This window comes from Cyprinodon tularosa, unplaced genomic scaffold (genome assembly GCF_016077235.1).
Source record: "Cyprinodon tularosa strain WSP-4 unplaced genomic scaffold, ASM1607723v1 ctg1, whole genome shotgun sequence".
Lineage (NCBI taxonomy): Eukaryota > Metazoa > Chordata > Actinopteri > Cyprinodontiformes > Cyprinodontidae > Cyprinodon > Cyprinodon tularosa.
In genome coordinates, this window is record NW_024037781.1 from 2,278,800 (window position 1) to 2,302,604 (window position 23,805).

Consider the following 23,805-nt stretch of genomic DNA (forward strand, 5'->3'; position numbering starts at 1 on the left):
CACAATACCCGAAGGAGGTGAAGCTCAAATTTAGAAACAGATTTGGGAAGAAATTTGCACATGCAGTGTCTGTCACCTTGTTTGGTGCCTACAGAGAATGCAGAAAAATTGTCTGCTGTGTCATGTTTAAGGGGGGATGAAGTCGTACATTCAAGGGAAGGACAAACACTTCAATAATAATATCAAAATCCCAGCCAAGCATCCAATTAAACTGAGTATTGGACAGTTTGAGCTAGGCATATTTCCCCATCTTAGGTCTGCACAGAGTGATACAACAAATGATTTAAGTGAAAATTGTCTGTTAAATTTGCTTAAGAGGAGAAAACAGCACAAACCTCCACAATTAAGTAATTAATCACCCCGCTGTCTTTGTGTTCAGAGATTGCAAATCATACATGTTAGTAGTTTTGTTGGAGCCGACTCGCACTGCAGTGATTCTGCAGTCAATTATTCTGCATGTGCTAGTGACAGAATGAAGGCAGGGAGAAGTGAAGTGTCAGGCAGAATTACAGACTCTGACTGGATCTGATTGGTCCCACTGAGAAAGCAGAGGAAAGCTCACCCACCAAGGGCTGAACAGAACATTCAAACAACATGTTTTAATCATGGATTTTAAATTTGATCAATTTGAAGTGAGAAAAACGGGAAGGAGGCAAGGAGGAACGATGTGTGCTGATTAATTGCCTCCACATGTATAAATGTATCTAGTCTTTCCCTTCTTCTACAACAAGCCTAAATAAAAATACTGCTTAACATTTGCTTTCTCGCCTCCCTTCTCATCTCCATGTCCTAAATAGTTAACTCACATCTGTGCCTACAATGTCATAAAGAAAATGTAATTAATCTGAGTAATCTATTATTGAAATAACTATCAACTATTTCAGCAATCGATTTATTGTTGAATGAATTATAGACAATCTAAGAAAACGCCACTAGCTGAAAGAGCAACCCAGTCAGAGGAGTAAATATGCCAATATTGTAAACATTTGCATTTTAGTCTGTGAATATATCCACGACTCTTCAAATTGAGTAGTTTTAATTTCACTTGGTTTAAAACATTTTTTGCTATCTGATTATTAATAAAAAAAAAGAAACCTAAAACACAGAAAAAAAAAAAGCTTAATGGTTGAGCGAAATAGTAATAGCTGCAACTAGCATGCTGCGTATAAACGCATTGACAGTGGACGTGTTCTATTAGACCAAGGTTCCTATACATTTTATTAACTTTCTAGACTTTTCAGACTTAGTTTCCCATAGTTCTTTGCATTTTAACAACAAAAAACAAAAAAAAACAATCCCTAAGCTTGCCTCAGAGTTTCGGCAGTATCTTCAGTAATTAAATATGTAATTTGGAACAAAGGAATATTCAACAAATGTTAGAAGAACCAAAAACTAAAGGAAAAAAAAATTAAGGAAAGATTAAAGGATACAAGGAAAGAAAGGATGAGAAACATGAGAGAGGAGGGGAAGCAGGAAGGAAAGAATGCATTTGTACACATGGAATTTTCAAGTTGCAGTGTCCGATGAAATGTTCTCCATGCACAACCTTTGAATTGGCTTGAGAAGACCATTTGTTTTTGAAAAAACCCGAAAATCACTAAAAAAGTATCCACTTTGATCCAGCAGAGCTGCATCTGTATGACTGTTGTGTTACTTCCTTATATCTAGCCAGGCAGAGAGCACCAGTGCTGGGAAGAGGACGCCGCTGGCCAGGGTCTGTGCTGGAGGTAAATCAAAATGGCTTTTTAAAAAGCAACCTAAAAATGCATGAAGGGCATCCCTTATTTTATTGTGTCAACATAATTTCATGTTGACACACAATTATTATATCTATATTCCATTGTGACTGGAAGAAAAGCTGCACAACCTACGTCACAACCACAACCAGTCCCTGACCCCAGGCTCACACCGACTCCGGTCTTACTGTTGTGGTGCGGTGGGTGCGGCGCCGCAGTGATTCCAAGTCATTAAAAAGACGTAAACCTCTCTCACCGGCTGCTGAGCTGTCCGGCTGCGGTTACCGAGACACTCCGGCGCTGCAGAAAATTCCGCAAGAAAGCTATCCTTGCGGCGTGCCGGAGCCCTCCGCAACAAGCTCTCGCAAATATCCTTATTTGGGCCGTGTTATCGCGTGAAGTTACGTGAACTCAAGTGAACTTCTGTTCTTGCGAGTTAAATCTCCGGACCTGTTGCCGGAGCCGCAGAGCCGCACTGCACCGTAGTCAAAAGGGCGTGTGAGAGGGGGTGTGCCGGAGTTGCCGTCTCCGTCAGCTCGGTAACCGCACCGGAGCCAGTGTGAGCAAGGGGTGATTGGTTTCCAGCAATGTGCTTTTACATAAAAGTTCAGATTCTTCAACGTCAACAGCCCCCGCTCATTTGTCTCTATGATGATGATCTATGATGATTCTCTATCATGAATTAATAGTATTTGTCACAAATTGACAGAGCAAGGCCCTAGTGAGTTAGTGGACTGTGTGTGCATATATTTGGGACATTTTGCACAAATCTGACCATGTTTGGATGGAAGGAAATCCAAATTATTTCAAGCTTTTGGACTCAATTATTGATCCTTAACTTATAGGAAGTCTGTCAAAAAGGACATACACAGGAAAATAGCATTCCTACTGGCAAAGAATTAAGAAACTAGTCATCAAAAACATCTATATTAAACAAATAACAAAAGCTGTGTAAAAACAGCATATGTCTTTCATGTATTATAGCCTGTTATCACAGCTATAAGGTAATGGAGTTTGAAAATCCCCATCATCCCTCTATGAAAACTTAATCAGATGAAAACAGCCAGAGAGGCTTTTATCCATCATCAGTTAAAAGCTACAATGATTTGCGCCTATTTTCTGATTGCCACCTTTTACCTCCACGAGCCCGTTGTGTTCATAGCCCGTGACAAATTTACTTCAAAGGAAGCCTCCATCATGACCCATTTTCCCATCCTGCAACAGCTGTGCTTCGGTCCAATAAGGCACAAAGCTTGGATTCCCCCATGAGCCCCTGCTGTACGAGGAGCTGGTGAGGCAAATGACGAGCACATACTGGAGCACCAAGACAGCCACATGAGGAGGCGCTGAAGGTAATCACTTAAAATATTGCTTATATTATCAGCTTGAGGATTACATAGCCACATGAAGGAGGTATAAAACAGTAAAAAGAGAGGTACACCGAAGAAGAACACAACAGATATTGCACTTATAAGCTCTGAATCACTGTTTTTCATAACCAGATGTGATAGATGACTCATGCAGCTTTTTCTCCCAATAACTCCTGCGAGCACTCAAGGTCTATTCACAAAGAGCAAAGAAGTAAAGCAAACTAATTGAAAACCTTCAGCGGAGCTCTGCATGGTTCCTTTAATCTACATCTGCGCAGCACGACAAGAAAAACTGAATTTATTAAATGACAATATGGCTTGGTAATTGAGTCAGATCAAGAAAAAGCATTGCTTCCAAACAATTAAAGGTTCACCCATCCTACAAGGCTGAGTTTGAGGCAATTATGTCCAACATATGATGAGAAATATTTGTGTTGTAATTACAGGGTCCCGCAGAATTATTCCCACCTTATTTTTATCCTTTTAAAATTTCAGACTTTTAAACACTGCTCAAAAAAATTAAAGGAACACTTTAAAAAAAACACATCAGATCTCAATGAGGCAAAAAATCATGCTGTTTATCTATACTGATATGGACTGGGTGATGTGTTAGGAACAAAAGGATGCCACATCATTTGATGGAAATGAAAATTATCAACCTACAGAGGGCTGAATTCAAATACACCCCAAAAATTACAATGAAAAAAATATGCAGCAGGCTAGTCCATTTTGCTGAAATTTCATTGCAGCAACTCAAAATGGTATTCAGTAATTTGAATGGTCCCCACGTGCGTGTATGCATGCCTGACAAGATCGGGGCATGTTCCTGATGAGACGATGAATGGTGTCCTGGGGTATCTCGTCCCAGATCTGGGCCAGGGCATCACTGAGCTCCTGGACAGTCTGAGGTGCAACCTGTCTGCGTCGGATGGATTAAAACATAATGTCCCAGAGGTGTTCTATTGGATTTAGGTCAGGCGAGCATGGGGGCCAATCAATGGTATCAATTCCTTCATCCTCCAGGAACTGCCTGCATACTCTCGCCACATGAGGCCGGGCATTGTCATGCACCCGGAGAAACCCAGGACCCTCTGCACCAGCATAGGGTGTGACAATGGGTGCAAGGATTTCATCCCGATACCTAATGGGAGTCAGGGTGCTGTTGTCTAGCCTGTATAGGTCTGTGCGTCTCTCCATGGATATGCCTCCCCAGACCATCACTGACCCACCACCAAACCGGTCATGCTGAACGATGTTACAGGCAGCATAACATTCTCCAAGGCTTCTCCAGACCCTTTCACGTCTGTCACAGGTCCTCAGGGTGAACCTACTCTCATCTATGAAAAGCACAGGGCGCCAGTGGTGGACTTGCCAAATAGGGTGTTCTGTAGCAAATGCCAATCAAGCTCCACGGTGCCGGGCAGTGAGCACAGGGCCCACTGGAGGACGTCGGGCCCTCAGGCCACCCTCTTGAAGTCTGTTTCTGATTGTTTGGTCAGAGACATTCACACCAGTGGCCTGCTGGAGGTCATTTTGTAGGGCTCTGGCAGTGCTCCTCCTGCTCCTCCTTGCACAAAGGAGCAGATACCATCCTGCTTATTGGGTTGTAGACCTTCTACGGCCCTGTCCAGCTCTCCTGGAGTAACTGCTTGTCTCCTGGAATCTCCTCCATGCTCTTGAGATTGTGCTGGGAGACACGGCAAACCTTCTGGCAATGGCACGTATTGATATGCCATCCTGGAGGAGTTGGACTGTCTATGTAACCTCTGTAGGGTCCAGGTAGCGCCTCATGCTAACAGTAGTGACAGTGACCCTTGCCAAATGCAAAGTTGGCGAAAAAGAGTCAGAAAAGATGAGGAGGGGGAAAAAATGTCAGTGGCCTCCACCTGTAAAACCATTCCTGTTTTGATGGTCGTCTCGTTGTTGCCCCTCTAGTACACCTGTGGTTAATTTCAATTACACCAAAGCAGCTGAAACTGATTAACAACCCCATCTGCTACTTACCTGACCAAATCATTATGCCCGAAGTTTAATTAACTTCATGCTATACTCTCATTACAAAGTGTCCCTTTAATTTTTTTTTAGCAGTGTATGTTCGCCAAGGGGATGGGTCAAATGCAAAGAGTGAAATTCCTAATCGTGGGACAGTAAAGGGATTTACATTACTTTAAATTATATTATATCGAGACTTTTCTTTAATAGACCAGGGATTTCCAAAATATTTGAAAAAGGGGAAATTACAATAGATGTGAGGAATCTCTAACAATCACGTGCCAGAAGCATGTCTCTCAAAATTAACCATTTATTACCTCAGTAGAGAAATAAAATAAATAAATAAAGAATTAGGATAAAATAGTCTGCATATCTCAAAACAAAGCCACGCAAAAGTAGAACGGGACCCACTTTGGAAGAACTCGCTTTGATTAAGTTAGGAATGTGAAGCAATGCTTTGGGATGCCACCAGTCAAATAATGCATGCTCCAGCGACAAACAAAAAACAGGCAGTCACTGTGGGGAATGCAACATGTTTCCTTACCTAGTGCCATCTCTATGATGCTCATTTGGCTCTCTGTGGGAAACAGGATTTTTGGCGGCTTGTCTGTAAAGGGAGCTGTGAAAAGACGAGCAGAATGGAGCATTAAAATCCTCATCACTCTCCCCAGTGGACTGTAGGAGTACGATTCATAAAAAAAAAAAAAGACCACATTAAGGGCCTGCATTAAAAGGAGAACAAATAAAATATTACATTTAAACAGTGGACGGACAAAAGGGGATAAATTACGAGGATTCTGAATTAGCAATTCAAAGCATTAAACATCAAAGTCCAAAGGAGCAGCAGCAGTACTCAGCACTAATTCAATTGGCGCCTTGTGTAAGTGATGATGCTAAGGCCTGGACTTGAATATAATACAAATGGAGCTGTATTTACGAAAATTGTCCTGCTGCCTTAGACTGAAGACATTTAGGCAAAATATAACGATAATACAGGAGAATTTAGGAAGTGGATCAGAGTAGCATTTCTTTTTCAAATGCATAATTAGACAGCTGCAGAGAAACAAAGCCGGCACTTAAATCCGAGTGGGGAGTTTTTTTTTTATTCCTTTTATTTACAACAAGATTGTGTTAACTGTGTTAGAAAATCCATCTGTATTCTCGTTATTTTCATAAATGCAGATTTCAAGTCCATCTAAGCTCTTGCTTGTACACCCCCCTCTGAGCATCATCCAGAGTTTGGCATTTACATACATTCAGATGCAGACATTATAAACAAAGGTAATTAGATTTATAGTATTGATACATAACAGTTTTGTTTTATCATTCCGACGTCATGTCAACTGGCACCAAATGAGACTTAACGTATGAACATGGTTACATACCCTTTTCTGTACTTTGTATTTCCTCCTATATATATATATATATATATATATATATATATATATATATATATATATATATATATATATGGTATTTTATTTTGTTTTCCACTTTCAAAGTTTGGCTGATGGTGACTTTTAGGAGCACAAATGGTGCACAGGGACTGATGTGTTCACAGTAAGAAAACAAAAACAAAAAAAAATGGCAGAAGATCAAAATATCAGTGAAGCCACAAATTAGTTGCGGATGCTGCAACAGAGAGTTTCAGCATCATATCTTAAGATTACTGGTGTGCCAAGCACTGAGAATGATTCATTCCCAATGCTGCGACAATGGCTCAGGCCCATAAAACGCTGTCAATCTAAATGATTTCACAGTGGAATACAAGTTATTTCAGTGTCAAATCTTTTTTTTTATTTTTATTTTTTTTATTATAGTTTTATTGCATTATTGAAAAACCCCTTCTTGTATTTTCCATAAGTAGAACCTAAAAGTATGAGAGCATTATTAGGAGTAAAAATACAGCATTTTTTTTTTTGAGAAAAGAACAGAAACTTGTGCATTATTAGTAATATAACAGCATGTCTATAAAAAAACTTAATAGTAAAAAATAAAAAACTGACAAATCATGCAGTAAAAAATTGGTGAAAACGAGTGCCTTGAGTATAAGAGACAAAATAGGATTTGTTCACATGTCACAAAAGCTTTATATCATGTTAGCTTTACAAAAGCAAAAAAAACAATCATTAGCCATAGCATTAAAAGGTATAACCTTTTAAAAATGAGAGCTTTCAATTGTTGCAAAAATTTCACAATGTTTTCTAATCTTAATGTACCTTTGCGCCATAAATGAGAATCTGGGCCATTTGGCCTCTACACTGGAAGTTACATTTGCTATTTCTTTTCTTTATCCAGAAGACGAATTAAAGACAAGATTAGGAAAAGACAGTTGCAGGATTTAATGAACTGATTGAAGGTTTGATAAAACTTGACAGAATCAGAGAGCTGGAAAGCGGCATTCAGGCAATCTGCTCAATGCAATGTGGCGACTAACAGATACTGCTCATTTCACCCCAAGGCAATTTGTAAATCTGCTGTTTTGGTAATTTTATACCAGACTTTTCTTTCTTTTTTTTGAAATCTGTATTTTACTATTTGATGTTTCATATAATCCATGAATCAATTTGTATCTCTCAGGAGGACGTTTTAAACCTACTCTTACAATTTTCTTTTTTCTATATTTTCCTTACAGCTTATTGTACAAAATGTGGTTATACAACTCCAGAGCATAATATCTAATTGCATTTCACAAGACAAACGGATCCCATTTATAGACAGCAATATTTAAACAAGATTATCCAATAAGATACTTTGAAATTTGATTACATACATTTATATCCAATCAAAACGATGAAGTGCAGTTCAGTTTATAATCTGATTTACTCAAAAAGAGAATGCCATCAAAAGAAACCATGCAGATTATATCAAGTCATTGACTTTGCAGCAATTCCTCATCCTGAACAAACATGTGGTAACAGCGGAAATGGACAATATGATTTAAACAAGAAGATACCTCCAGTAAAACTTTGCCCACGATCATTGGGAAGTAGAAGTTGATTTGAATAATTTATATTTGAAAAGAAATATCCAGATCATATGCTGGACAAAAAGCTCCCGCTTGATGACAAAGCTTCACACTCCTTTCTAAACTTCCCCTCAGGCCCCTTAAACAACCCTTTGATCATAGATTTAGGAGAGGGGTCAGAAAAAGAGGGATTTTGTCATCATGATGAAGAACTTCCAGGTTGATTTGCAACCTTGTGACTCAGTATGCTGATTCCCAAATCAATGACTTTATACTCTACATACCTATTTACATTGACACACATAAACAAATTAAAGGTCTGATCAGATGAAAAATGTGTCATTTAAACAATTCGGACTGAAGATCCTAATTAGATTTGGTCGTATTGGAAAGACATTTCATTCCAGTTGAGAGATGGACACAGATCGCCATTCCGATCTGCTTCCATGCACACACCCATTCTGATCTCCTCTGCGCAAGTGTGCAACATCAGTGAGAGTTTTTTCCCTTGACTAAGCTTCATTCATTGGCTCCTAGTCCTCCTTGGTGGAGGAGAGGACATGCCATCCCACCCTCTACCTCTGTAGCAAAAGGAGGCCTAGCATAAGGTACTGTGATGCCCAAAAACAAATGTATGATGCAACGAAGGTCCATAGTGAAAAAAAACCCCACAAGACTGCAAAACTGGAGAAAAAAAAATGTGAGGGGGAGTGTGGGAACAAATTTAGATGAAGTTATATCATATTTACTGATTTCTAATACATTTTATGCTTTTATACTGAAATATGTCTTATTATGCAATGACCCCAGAGTGGCCTTTGTACTTCTATGCTGAGTGTCTTTGCAGAAGCGGGGTAGCGAAACTGCACTTGCTGACTCACCCCACACAGGTGAGCTCTGTTTTAATGAATGTATAGTCTTTTATCCCAAGATGAACCTTTGGAAAGCACTTATGCTTGTGTTATGTAGATAGCGCTGCTGCCACTTTAACCCATCCTTAAGAGCAGCAATGGTCATGTAAATAGGGACCTCCAAATATGAAATAAAAATAAAGGTTTCCGCAGAGTGTGCTTTAGAGCGGTAGGAGATTGTAACTGAACACATCTCTGTCCTTTCTCCTCTTGAGTAAAAAGAATCTAACGTCTGTTGTCCTTCTTCCTCAGGTTTTTTGCTAAGTGTTTGGGTGCTTAAATCTAATAGGCAGGCACAAAGAGAAGCTAATATAGAGGATGAACCAACAAGTACGGTTTTTCTTTACAAAACAGGAAGTTTCTCCTTATACTACTAAAGTGTTTCTGGAAAACTAGACAGATCTGCGCATGCTGTAAGGGTTTAGTCATAATCGGGTTATTTTATTTAGTGTCCATGTAGCAATAGATTCTTAACTTCTGATCAACCAAGATTTAAACTAGTTTGGAGAAATTTTACACATGTAAACATAGCTACTAAATAACACATACATCCTCATCTGAGTAGTGATTCAATTATATCATGGTCACTATGTTGCAGTGCAAAATCAAACAGTTTCAACTACCACTGGGACCCATTAAACAGGCTGATATCTGACCAAATATCCAAAATAAAGCAACATTAACTGCAGATGAAAGAGGAAATACATTACAGAAAAGCAACTACCTTAAATTAAATTCGATTCACAACAAAATATGCCATTCAGAAATTGAACAGATTTGTCTTTACTGATGAAATGTATTTAATTAGGTATAATTTTGTGTTCATTATTAATATTTTTGTTAAACTATGGGACTTTTAGACCATCATACCTAGCTTCAGGGGTAGTATTATCGCTGAACAGGATTAATTTTTTCCAATCCAAGTTAAAACCGTGTGTCATCACGCTTGCTCCGTTGATTCCAATTAAAAATTAGGAGAGGAAGGCTTCTTGTTTTAGAACTACACTCATGCCTGAAGATGTATTACAAATACTCTGCAGAGCCTCTCTTCAATTCTAATGTGGAGGCAAGATTGGATTTGCAGAGTTCGCTCCATGAGTTGAAGGTGAAATCCCCACCCTGGAAGGTAATCAAAGTTGTGGTGTGTTTTTTTAACAAGCTCCGAGGGTTGATTCTTGGCAAGCATGGTTTCATCTGGAAACTTAAAGGTAACAAGGTAGGAGAAGGCTGTTTAACGCTAATAAAAATCCTGCCCTTCATTCAAATCAAGGGCATGTGATGCGTTAGTCAGTGGGTTCCCATCAAGCTGGAAGGCATGTAAACTGGCATCCACACACGAGAGACAAATTCAAGATGCATTAGTAAAGCTTGCTTGTCTTCAATAACAAAACAATAATTCTGTGGTAGGTTATCATGAGTGGGAGTGGGCAGGCTTCTCGCTGGGGGGGACCAAAACACATCCAGTCTGACCCGCTTCCCAACATGCAGAAAGCATAATCACGTACCACGCAATCAGATGCATACATTCTCACGCATATAAGCAGTGGGAAAGCCTGAAGTTGGTTCCTGCCGTAGAGGATGTCTTTAGACCATCCTTCATGGGCCCTGTGATCCCCTCTCGCTGTGATCACATGATGATGGATGGAGGGATGGAGTAATGGAACAGAAAAAAAGGAGACCTTGTTCTCTCCCATTAACTCCGCCATCACCTTTCTCCCCGAGCCTGTCGATGTGCCGCTTGCTGTGCGTCTTTGTAGCTCTGTCAGTCTGGTTTGGTGGCCTCTCAGGGCTAAGATTGAAGGAAGATGAAATAGTGGCAGAGGAGGGAGGGAGGAAGAGAGAGGGTTGTGGTCCTCTGTTCACACCTCATTAAAGACCACTTCAGCAGACATAGATTAAGAGGGGAAAGCATATGTGTGTGTGCGTCTGCGAGCTCGAGATCATTAAAGAAAAGATGCAGTGTACTCACTGCATATTTTCTACTGCAGCAAATAAATGAAAGCAGTTTTTTTCTTCAAGCAACTTGAGAGGCAAACCTTGTTAGTCACAGATGATACTGACGAAAAATCTTTTCTCTCCTCCAGTCGACCATGTTTAAGTGTTAACTATAAAAAATCTGTCTATTTCACTCAGAAGAAGCATATGGCATTGTGTGCAAAGAAACTAAATCATAATTTTTACTCTAAAGTTATTCATTAATTGATGTTAATGCTTTCCAGATGTTTAAACCAAATATTGACTAATATCTTAATGTTGAAGCAGAATTTATGACTCATTAAAGTTTTGAGCCCTGATGTTTTCTCCTTCTGCAATCCTTCTTGATGGTTTGCTAGATTGTACATTTAGAGATCCAATCCCACATACCTTGAGACAATTAGCCGCTCTGTTTTCTCAAATCAGTTGTCTTCTAATTCTGACCTTTTGACAACTTCGGCTCAATGGATTTTTGTAACAGACTGTCCTGCGTAAAGCAAAGATATTGTGATGTACAAAATTTTAAGTAGAAGTGCAGCTTCCGAATTCTGATGGTTGATGTTGGTGTTCGGTAAATTGCCATCATCACAACACATTCAGAGGCCTAAATGCACCAAGTAGCTAACAGATATTTTGTTTGTTTAACAAGTGAACATGAGTCCCTAGCAAATTTGTGTAAATTGCCTACAGCAGTTTCTCTTTGATGGGAAAATGTAAAGTAAATTAATGCCAGAAAATAGATGGATTTGCTCTGCATATCCATCTGGAAACCTTCCGTTGAAGTAATTTTGGGAAGGGGCGAAAATACTGATTAGCTGATTGGCCTATGTTGGTGTTGGACGGGCCAAATAAACCAATCAGATCAACGAAGCATATGACGTACTAACAGAGAGACGACAAAAACACAACCACATGCTAGTCGTGAGAAGAGCAAAAACATCTCTTTCTCTGAGAAAAGCCTCCAGAGCAGTGTTTTCCTCTTCTTTCAGTGAAGAAATACTCTGTAATTTTGATTAAATTTGCTCGATAGCCAAGCTAACGCTAGTTTCATCGGCTGAAGCCGCCATGTTCTTTAGACTGAACTGTTGCGCTTCTCATTGCGTCACACCCCAATCCGCCTCAAAGCCAACGCTGATTGGACATTCGTTTGGCAAACTGCTCCAAATTTTCTTTAACAGAAAGTAGCCAGACTGATCTGCGGGTGAAACCTTGAAAGCTAGCGAGATCAGGATGGTCTCACGAGGCTATCTTAACGCAGCCCTTTAGATGACATCCATCATCCGTTACATGACCATTGTTGCATCCAGGTGCAAATCTTTTATTCCAGGACATCCCAAAAACTTATTTTTTATTCCCGAGCTCCCCTTTTAGGCCTAACACAAACCACCATCTGTAAGAAACTCTTCACCACTCGAATCCAGATGCTCTCTCTTTCCATCATGCATCCCCTACATCGTCCTACTGTAAAGTGTAATTGCTCGAACGGAGGGAAATATTCACCACTGATCTGTAGGAAGCAGTGCACCAGTTGAGACCTTTGGACTCAGTAGAAGTGACTCTTAAACACATTGTTTAAGAGCTAATGGCTAAAAGACTCAATCGTCACTAGGGTGGCAACCAACACATTTTTTGCTAATTGATTACGCTGTGGATGCCTTACAGTAGATTTTACACATAATTTAAACCAAGCGAATCTAAAACTGTGTGGGTTGAAGACTTCTGGATAGAGCATATTGATGGATGAAAAAGTTTTTCATCTTAAATGCAAAATAACTGCTTTCAATGGGTTGCTCTTTCAGCTAATGGCATGTTTTAGAGTCTCTATACTTGAGGTAACAATGAAACAATTACTAAATTAGTAAATTAATCACGACTGATCCGATTGATTGTTTAAAGGAATAGTACACCCAAAACATGATTAGCCTTCATTTTCTACTCACCCCCATGCTGAACAACACTCTGGAGTACTTTTTTGATATCTCAAATGCATCTGGAGATCTGGGAGGCTTCTTGCTGTCTGCTGACATTCAAATAATGGAGGTCTATGGTGCCTGAGACAGAAAGGTCCATAAAAGTCCACAAAAAACGTGTCAATATTCCTCCATACTGCTCGTCCAATGTATTCCAAGTGTCCTGAGTGGTTAGCATCCAGAATTTACTCGAAACGAAGTCATTTAGAATGTTTTTAGAGCATAAACAGTAGTGTATAGGATTTCCTGAAAGCGCGCACCTGCGCGATCACGACGCTACGGAAGCCGGCAGACCAAACCAGCACATTCAGCTCGGCAAAGAAGAAGATGCTCTTCCTCAACACTGAAGTCCTCAGACATTTTTCTTTCGTTGTTTCTTTCTTTGCACAGGTAAACAGCACATTTCTTCTCCTACGCTTGCATTATTGGCAGAGCAGACGCTGAATGCGCACTTTCATCTGGTTTGGTCTGCCGGCTTCCGTAGCGTCGTGATCGCGCAAGTGCGCGCTTTCAGGAAATCCTATACACTACTGTTTATGCTCTAAAAACATTCTAAATTACTTCGTTTCGAGTAAATTCTGGATGCTACCCACTCAGGACACTTGGAATACATTGGACGAGCAGTATGGAGGAATATTGAAACGTTTTTTGTGGACTTTTATAGACCTTTCTGCCTCGGGCGCTGGGCACCTCCATTATTTGAATGTCAGCAGACAGCAAGAAGCCTCCCAGATCTCCAGATGCATTTGAGATATCAAAAAAGTACTCCAGAGTGTTGTTCAGCATGGGGGTGAGTAGAAAATGAAGGTTAATCATGTTTTGGGTGTACTATTCCTTTAAGCCCTAATCGGATCAACATCTTCTGCAAAAAGCAACAAAGAGTCACTAAGATTTCCAGACCACTTTTCTGCAATTAGACCTTTGAATCCTCCCCATGATCACCAGAAATGATGATCCCACATGGGAACTCAACTCAACTAGTGTCAAAATTATAAAACACCTTTAAAACAGCTACTTAAGATTGATATAATTGCAATCAGTAAATTCAAAATTTCTGAAATGAAATTTAGCTGGTGGTAAAAAAAAAAACATATAATATGGGATATAATAATAGCCTTCAGCTCACATAAATCATGTTTTCTTTTAGTTGTTTCATATTAGCATACCAGCTGGAGCCCAAATATAAGCAAATTTCTGGCATCTAACAGAAAAAAAGCACTTTAGTTCTTATTGATAACAAGAAAGATTGTTTCCTGTAATCCAAACATGTTACCTCTGGTTGCCAAGAGGCAGAAAATCAAGACTGTTAACTCTCAGCAGTATTCTGCCCTGCAACACGTTTAATGTACTGCTCTATTTCTAGCCTTACAGCGTCTAAAGAAAAAAATGTGCACGTTTTTAAACGTCAGTTTCTACAAGTCAATCTATGCTCCCAGGGCAGATCTCTCCGTTTACCACAGATTGTTTCTCAAGACGTAAAAGAATGGATGGAGAGAACCTTCATGAAGTGTTTTGAGAAATCAAGTTCTAAGAAGGAAGACTTTTAGGTACTGCCCTCATAGTGGTGGGGATATTCTGCTACAAAGGCTTGAGCAGAAAATACAAAAGGTCTGAAACTATAACACCTTATTTTCTATTGAAAACAATTAAATTTGCTTCATCTTAGTCTATTATAGGCCTAAAAAAACCTTGGAAAAGTAATTATACTGAAGTAATGTGAAGTTTGTTAAACTACAAAGCCAGCATAGTTTGGTTAAAACCAGGTAAAGTCTTCAAATGAACAGCTAATGGGAACATTGATCGAATGAACAACATGGGGAGTAGGGGCTCACAAACCAATTGTTTTCTCCATTAATTTGTGTATATCGCCGTCATTTTAGCAATCTATTCAAAGCCAGCTGCACCAAATAGATTCAGACTTGAAAACAGCTTTCAAGATAGGTTAAAAAAAAATAATGATAATTTGCACCCTTTTTTTCTATCAGGTCATTGTTGTCCCTTACTGTATATAACCATGTTTTGGTCAAAAACACAAAATATTCTTAAAATACATTTTGAGAACAACAGAAATAGATGAGCTATTTTAACCCAATTTTCTCCAAAATGAAAAATGGATTAAGGTGAGAGGTATTTGTTATTTTAACCTTATTACAAATAGTTTAATTAAACAGATACTGTGTTAACTTTGTGAATATTGAAAGAAGAGATACTTGTGTCTTTTCTGGTAACAAACTCATCATGTTGCCTTAAAAATCAACGATTTCTACAGCAGGGTGTATGAGAATGATAAAATCTAGTTCTCTTGTAATGGCGGATTTTTCCTTTTAAATGCATGCATAATTTTATGGTGAAAATTTGGACCAATGCAGGTAGAAAAGATTTGCTAGGACTGAGCTGTTTTAGGAGCTGGTCTTGTTTCAAGGGCCACTTACAAATTACAGGAATGCACAATCTCTGGTTTGCAATTTTTTAGCACATGCAAATGTTTGCATGCATAAACAAAGTCAAATTCAAATTGGTCAACTTTTAATGGAAAATATGTTCCATTTATTGCAGTAAGCAAACCTTTAAAAGGAATATGTCTTTAAAAAATGTTATATTACAAAAAAAACGATTAAAAAAATTAGCTGATGTGCCAGTGAAGGGAAAACTTAGTAGTTAAACCGTTGGATGACCTTGCATGATCGTTTCGAGACTGGATTGAAGCTGAAGAGAATTTTACAGTTTTGCAGCTGTCAGAGGATGTTTATGAAGGACCAACTCTGCCATATTTAAAAATAAATACAGAAATAAATAAATGCTCAATAAATGTATAAGCATACAATTAATTGCCAACAAAAAAGTGAGACATAAATGTATATAACTCTTAATTAGCTTCTTTATTTATTTGCCTTTGTAATATTTACCTTATTTATTTTTCTGTCCTTTATAATCTTCAACTTTATTTTTTAATTACTTATATTTTTAAGTATTTATTTATGTGCATGTTATAATATTTTTGTCTGTTTTATTCTTCCTTTGTATTTTTTTACCTTAGTTATTTCTTCGCCGCTGTTTATTTCTCTCTGCCCTTTTTACATTTCTCTATGCCCTTTTTACATTTCTCTCTGCCCTTTTTACATTTCTCTCTGCCCTTTTTACATTTCTCTATGCATTTCTATCTCATTATGCAAATGAGGAGGGGGTGTGTCCTAGAGAGTCAACTTCTGCTCATTGGTTGGCTTGGCGGTCCATCTTCTTAACTCACAGAGCTCAGAGTACTAAGTTAAATGTTCTCTTTTCTGTTGCTGTTGTTCAATAAAAGTACGTTTTAAGTTCATTTGAGGCGAGAACCTTATACTTTTAAGCATCACTATATGGCCCATTCACAGATTTAATGCGTAATTTAAAAGAAAATGTGACGAACTTGAGAGGACCGTGGCAACCAGCAAAGCTCCTAAGCTGACGGCAGCCAGGTCTAACCACAGCCCATCTGCAGCGGCCCTCTCTCGGCATAACCGTGTGTGAAGCGTGTTGGTTAGCATTTTACTACATCGGTCGAATCTACAGGAGGAGAGTCTGATGTCGAGTCTGAAGTCATTAGAACTTGAGTAGGGACTTTGCCAAACTTTGCCAAATACAACAAAAAATCGGCATCATAGCCTGGCTATAGACCTGGCTGCCGTCAGCTTCGGAGCTCCGCTGGTTGCCACGGTCCTCTCAAGTTCGTCACATTTTCTTTTAAATTACGCATTAAATCTGTGAATGGACCATATGGTGATGCTTAAAAGTATAAGGTTCTCGCCTCAAATGATCTTAAAACGTACTTTTATTGAACAACAGCAACAGAAAAGAGAACATTTAACTTAGTACTCTGAGCTCTGTGAGTTAAGGAGATGGACCGCCAAGCCAACCAATGAGCAGAAGTTGACTCTCTAGGACACACCCCCTCCTCATTTGCATAATGAGGCATAAATGCATAGAGAAATGTAAAAAGGGCAGAGAGAAATAAACAGCGGCGAAGAAATAACTAAGGTAAAAAAATACAAAGGAAGAATAAAACAGACAAAAATATTATAACATGCACATAAATAAATACTTAAAAATATAAGTAATAAAAAAATAAAGTTGAAGATTATAAAGGACAGAAAAATAAATAAGGTAAATATTACAAAGGCAAATAAATAAAGAAGCTAATTAAGAGTTATATACATTTATGTCTCACTTTTTTGTTGGCAATTAATTGTATGCTTATACATTTAATGAGCATTTATTTATTTCTGTATTTTTTTTAAATATGGCAGAGTTGGTCCTTCATAGATGTTAAGAGTTTTAAGAAAGGAAAAGTTTCCTGGCACAGGAGATGAATGGATACTATCAGGATGTGAACTGCTGGAGTTAACTACTTAGCACAGGAAACTAAATCTTGTATTTACTGTGTTGCATTTGGAAGTCCATAAAATTTTGAGAGGCAGTAAAGTACTTGCAAAGTATTATTGTGCACCTGTCCTCTTTCATGGCCTAATAAAGAGGTCAACCGTGTGGAAAATACGGCTATAAATAGTTAATGTGACCTCTGCTAAGCCAGAAGTGCTTCCACATCCACACGTGAGCAGCGGAGAGTTCCTTCAGCACAGCAGGCTCTCACACAGTAATGGCTGAACAAAGTTACCACTTGTCAGATAAACATGTACCTGTGAATGAGAATGCTGTAGCTGCCACTGATGTTGCTGTGAGGGTATTTTTTATTTATTTATTTATTTTTTTATATTTGTGGTAAATTACTTTCAGCTGTTGCCCTGAAACATCTGCCTGAGGGCTGCAGGTGAAATGGAGCAGAGTCAGAATTAACACACTCCCTGATGAAGTGGATACTGTTCTTCAGGCAGTTACACAGATGGGCTCCGTGTTGTAACATGAACTATGTGTTCTATGGACTGTGCTGGAAGGCATGCCGTGGATATAACAACTTAACACATCCCTTTGAAAAAAGAAATGCGGTTGTGATGCAAAAGAATGCCTTTCGTCAACCTTTTATGAAACATTATCTGGCTGCAGTAACCTGGTGTTAAAAGTGTGCAAATTCTTAGACTAATGCTTTGTTAAAAAGGCCTTTTGAATTACTCTCCTAAGTTCACTGTTGCTGCATATTATACTACATCTGATGATCCTGTTCAACAAGATGATACCGATATATTCAATTCAGTTTATTTATATATCATAACACATCCTCTCAACTCACTTTACAGAGATAATTCAATGACTTCATAAAGTCAGGCTGTTAAATACATTTCTGTCCAAGAAAACCCAGCTGATGATCGGGTCATTTACTTGGAGGACATGCTCTCCTGGATGAATATGTGGTGACAATAGATATTTGTTTTCATGTTGTCGTTGACTCCATACAGCAATTCCTCACACCAAGCATGCAGGAAGTGACCGTAGGGAGGGAAAACTCCCTTTAACAAGCCAGGCTCAGTGTGAGCCGCCTTCTGCTGAGGCTGACTGAGTGTTCAAGGAGATAGAAGCAGACCTACAAAACAAACAGAAAAGCCAAGCAAAGCAAAGAAAACAGGACTAAACATTTGAAAATAAAGAAGGGTCTGGCTGCAGACCTGCACTGTCAGGACGCTTTGTTGCAGACCTGCACAATTCGGTGTTCTGCACTGTCAGTTTTTATTTTAGAAAGGCTTGGAATCAGCTTTGCTTTTACTTTGAAAGGCTTTAAATCAACTTTGCTTTTACTTCGAAAGGCTTTGAATCAACTTCGCTTTTATTTTGAAAGTTTTCGAATCAACTATGCTTTTACTTCGAAAGGCTTTGAATAAACTTCCCTTGCAATTTGAAAGGCTTCACTTCTACTTCCCTTTTAATTTGAAAGGCTTTGAATCAGCTTTGCTTTTACTTTGAAAGGCTTACAATCATCTTCACTTTTACTTTGAAAAGCTTTAAATAAACAGCCTTTCTGGCAGCGCAGTAGACCTCACAGTGCACATTTGCAATGAATGGTCCTGACAGTGTAGGTCTGCAGCAAGGCTGTCTTGTAAAAATCAGGCCAAACTCTTATCATTTATAACCAAAGGTATTGATGGCATGAATCCTTTGGTTATGATAAATCATTCTGTTAGTCTATAAATCTCTGAATGGCTTAGCACCTAAATACATCACAGACTTGCTATCAGTGTATCAACCATCCAGACCACTCAGGTCTTCTGGCTCCAGCCTGCCAGAAGACCAGAACTAAACATGGAGAAGCAGCATTTAGTTCCTATGCTCCACTTATCTGGAACAAACTTCCAGAAAACTGTAAAAGTGCGGAAAGCCTGAGTTCCTTTAAATCAAGACTAAAAACACATTTGTTTAGGATTGCCTTCGACTGTTCTAGTTAAACAGTTCAACTAAAACATATTTTCTTTAGTCCAACTGTTTTTAATATTCCTTTTTGTTTCTGCATTTTTTATTTTATTTTATTTATCTTCCTGTATTTTAATCATGTAAAGCACTTTGCATTGTCTTTGTACTGAATTGTGCTATACAAATAAATTTGCCTTGCCTTGCCTTGCCTTTGGCTAAAACCAGAGATAGCAGATGGATAAAATGGGATCCATTCTATTGAACAAGAGTAACATTCGGGAGAAGGCAGCAATATTTTTTCACTGCGTTAGATAAATACAACAGAAAACTGGATGGAACGCCAAACGCACAGTAAAACATGATGGTGGCAAATGTACGCAATTTGATCACTTTTTTTATTTCTCTTTTTTTCTTTTTATCATCATGAGTCTGGTCTTTGCCTTTGAAAATCATGTCACAATATCAAAACCTGCCTGTGCCAGAATGAGTCGGAACCTAGAGTTGAATCTGACAAAAAAATATAGAGTGTGGGTAAAGATTTCTTGGTCATAAAGCTGACAGACTTCCATCTCTGAAGATTAAATGGTAATTTTAAACAAAAGTTTGAAATGTACATAAAAATAATCACATAATTACAATCATAATTTTGTTTTATTGTCAAGTTTCTCGTTTGTTGTCACCTCAAATCTAATTCTACAAACTGAAACTTGACCTGAATAAATAAAAACAAAGACTGCAGTTGAGAAAAAAAATGTACTTATCTTGATGAGGACAGTAGATCCCCCATATTAATGGCATTCTTAAACTATGACACAATTTACCTGTTCAACCACAAGCTACCTAGCAGTAAAATAATTGAAATAGTTTCAATATATTTAGTTAAGTTTTATCCTAAAATATTTCAGTATAAATGTTTTTAGGTCATTAGAAACTACCTTATATTATTTTCCCTGAAGTTTTTCTAACACCAAGAAACAATGTCATTAGAGAGATAATGTTTCACACATTTCTGGCATCACCTGACCTCTTGAGCAATTTGCTGCTTTCTCGCTGGAATATACACTTCAAATGTTTGCAGACTTCTTGTGTTTTGCTGACTTGCAACCACTTCTGCTGATATATATTTGATATTTAATAGATAAATCTTTCAGCTGAAACGGTGTGCTGCTTGTTAAAAATAAGGTAGATGCTCCAGAGGACTCTCAAAGCTCAAATTGTGATTTTTTTTTTTGCAGGCAATGAAAAAATAAAATAAACTACTGGATAAAAATTAACCACATAGAAATGACAAGGCAAGGCTCTCCAAGGACAGTTGTTGGAAAAATATAAATATAGAAACCGCAGAAGCAGAAAATAATAAGAGCATATTTTCTTATTGAAAAGGGTGTTGTTTCAGGAGATCCATCAAAACAATTGAATATGAGAGGGCCCACAGGATAGGGCAATATATTCTAGGGAAATCATATAAATCACATAAGTGCAGGCATTGGGACTAGCAGGGGCGAACACACTCTCCAGTGGAAAGACACTCCACATAATTACTTAGAATGGTGGCTATGGTTCACACTGAGGTGCGCTATAATGAGATGTCTGTTTGAAGCTGATGTAGATGGAAACTTAAGGTGCAGTAAACATTCATCCTGCTTAAAAAAAACTAACTATACATGGATTATAACAGGCTAATCAAACATGAAAGGAGATTAAAGAGCAGCAATGCTCCACTGCAGATTTCTGAGTCAGATAATAAGATAGCAGATAATAAAATAGCATGGAAAAGTTAAAAAACCCTAAATCACAATTCTTCCAACTATTATAATAAAGGGTTGAGCTGCGACCGTTCAGTTATGTCAAGGAGACTATGGTAATAATTACCCAAGTTTGGAGTCTGATAGCTGATAATTATATCTAATCAGAAAATAATTTACATTTGCTTTATAATATTTCATACTTTTATTTTATAATTTTTCTATCATCCAGATTTTTTTCCACATACGGTAATCCTTTTGCACCACATGATTACTTCTATTGACATTTTGGGATTGTTTATCATGTATTAAATAGTGCTGTATTTATAAAAAATTTTTTAAAGAGATCTTTGTCTCGTTTCTCCTTTTTAACACTTAGATTTAACCCAACTTTCAGAAAAGATTTATAAGGTAACAAAATGAAAAAAAAAAAAGCCAAACAGCCTAATTCAAAGTATCCCATAAATAAAAGATGCACTTTTAAAATACTGAATTTATTTATCAAGGACAAAGGTTACTCATAACAACTTACTGTTAGGTGAAAAAAAATAAATAAATCTCCCTAAAGATAAACCTGACTCTCTCTATTGGTAAAATCTAAATTAATTTACAAGCTACATTCGGGGTTTGTTACTGCCAGATCTTTTTGCATAAAATAAATCCCCACAATAAAACATTTCTGACAACATGAAGCATAAAAAAGATAATAAAAAAACAACATACCATTTTAATTTTCTTTTCTTGAAACATACCATACCCTTATCTCCAGAAATCCAAGAAAAGATGAGAAACATGTTTAATTACATCTTTCCTGATGGTACTACAATGACATTGTTGAACAATAATCTACTGAATGTTTGCAAAAAAAAAAATTCTATACAAAAATTAGACAAAAGTGGAACTTTTTTTGTGTGAGGTTTCATTTTTTGTTTTTTTTTGCACAACTACAATTTGAATATAATGGAACCAAAAATTCTGCTCTGAACAAGAAAATCTTAAAGCGGATTGCCCCACCTTTAATTTATGTCCTCAAGCTTTTCATAAAGCGTTTGGGTTATGCAACAGAAGCAAGCCACAAATGTATTTCTGAATTACATTAACAACAACCAATTAGGGTTCCTTGTTAGGTTTTGAAATGGCCAAGTCAAATCCATTTACACTACCCCTCTGAAACAGTTACGTGCCGATTTCAGATCAAGATCCACTGGAAAAAATCTAAATCTAGATGAGTCATTTTTTTCTTGAAATAAGTGCATTTGTTCATGGATTGAGGAGGTGAAAGAGACATTTTGCCAAAGGAACAAAACAATTTACACTTAAAATAAGAAAACACAATTTTGTCTAATTTCAAGTGCATTTATCTAAATATCTTATTTTAAGAGTAAAAATACTCATTCCATTGGCAAACTATCTCATTTACCTACTCAAATTAAGGGTAAATACATTTAATTTGTACTTATTCCTAGATCTTTTTTTCCAGTGTTGAATCAGGGAACCATGCTGAGCTTGGTTCTTACAGCCATTTACACATCATACTAGCATAATTCCTCGCCTCCTATGAGCAGACTAACGCACTGCAGCTCTCAAGGCTGGAATTACGGCAAACAAAAAATTGACATCATCCCAGGCCGCACCACAGATCTCTTCACCTCCAACAGGTGAAAAAAATCTGTGAATTGCAAAGCCGGTGTTCTGTCAGACCAGCTTACAGTGTTCTAATATGCATGCGTTTATTTTAACTTTTAAAAAAGAAAATCAGCTTTGATCATACTGTAATTTATTGTATGTAGAAACTGCCAGACATGATTGAAGTTCCTGGGATGTTGGGAGAGGAAGCCTCTAGAAAACCATATTAGTCAATATTAATTTAAAATCAGTTACTATAGAAGTAGAAAAAGGTGTTTGGGGGAATTTCAATTTGTTTAGATTTTGATTTTTATGTTTAAAATCATAGAAAGCATTGGCTGTAGTTTATATTGAGACTCTGAAGTAACTTAGGTTAGGTAAATATTAGCTGTATGCTGGTCTGACAGGACACCTGACATGCCGGAAAACCCGCAAAATGAGTCAGCTGACCGTGAATAGGAGATGACGTGGTCTGCTCATGGCCCCTTTGTCATCAGAGAACTGAGCCGAGCCCTGCTGTTGAACTAGTACTAGATTTAGGGCTGTTCTGTTGTGTCCATTTTCACTCAACGGTTATCTCAGTTATCGTGCTTGGACCGTTCTCTGCAGGGTTTCAAAAGAGTAGTGTAAATGGGGCTAAAGTTAGGATTTTAATTAGACTGAGATGATCGGGTGTAACCTCAATAAGGCCACCCTGGGACGTTAGAAAAGCTGCATCATAAAACTCACAATCAACAGTTTCATAACAGTAATGAAGAAAATCACAATAAGTCACTAATTCACTGTTCAGTATTAAAAGCGCAAATTTCTAAGTTGAACTTTTTGCTCAGACTTACTGTGAGCAATCCTCTTACTATGGTAAAAGGAATGTTTCCACTTGTTTTTGCTCATCTTAACCATTCTAATGAATCAAAGAAATCTTTGGGAAGTAAATTAGAAGCCTCAAAGCCCACAGCATGTCCGGATGCTTTAAATCAAATGACTTCAACAGGGGATCCGCGACCCCTTGGAGGTCCATGGAGATACTGCATGGGGTTCGCAAAAGTTTTGGTTGATTTTCTTTTTCCCTCCTGCAATTTTTTCCAATAATTGAAATGTCTTTAAATACACATTAGGATGAATTTAACACACTGTAGTAAACAGATAAAATGAGGCAGAAGATGTCTTTGAGTTATTATTT

At 37.8% G+C, this 23,805-nt stretch overlaps 1 protein-coding gene across 2 annotated transcripts in view; it reads right to left on the bottom strand.

The window, feature by feature from the left end:
• Positions 1 to 23,805, bottom strand: part of LOC119783697 (interleukin-1 receptor accessory protein-like 1) — a 399,178-nt gene that overhangs the window by 153,804 nt on the left and 221,569 nt on the right. For both annotated transcript variants that reach the window (XM_038285371.1, XM_038285439.1), the window contains exon 6: positions 5,643 to 5,717. In XM_038285371.1, the coding sequence (XP_038141299.1) occupies positions 5,643 to 5,717 (75 nt within the window). The remainder of the gene's footprint in view (positions 1 to 5,642; positions 5,718 to 23,805) is intronic.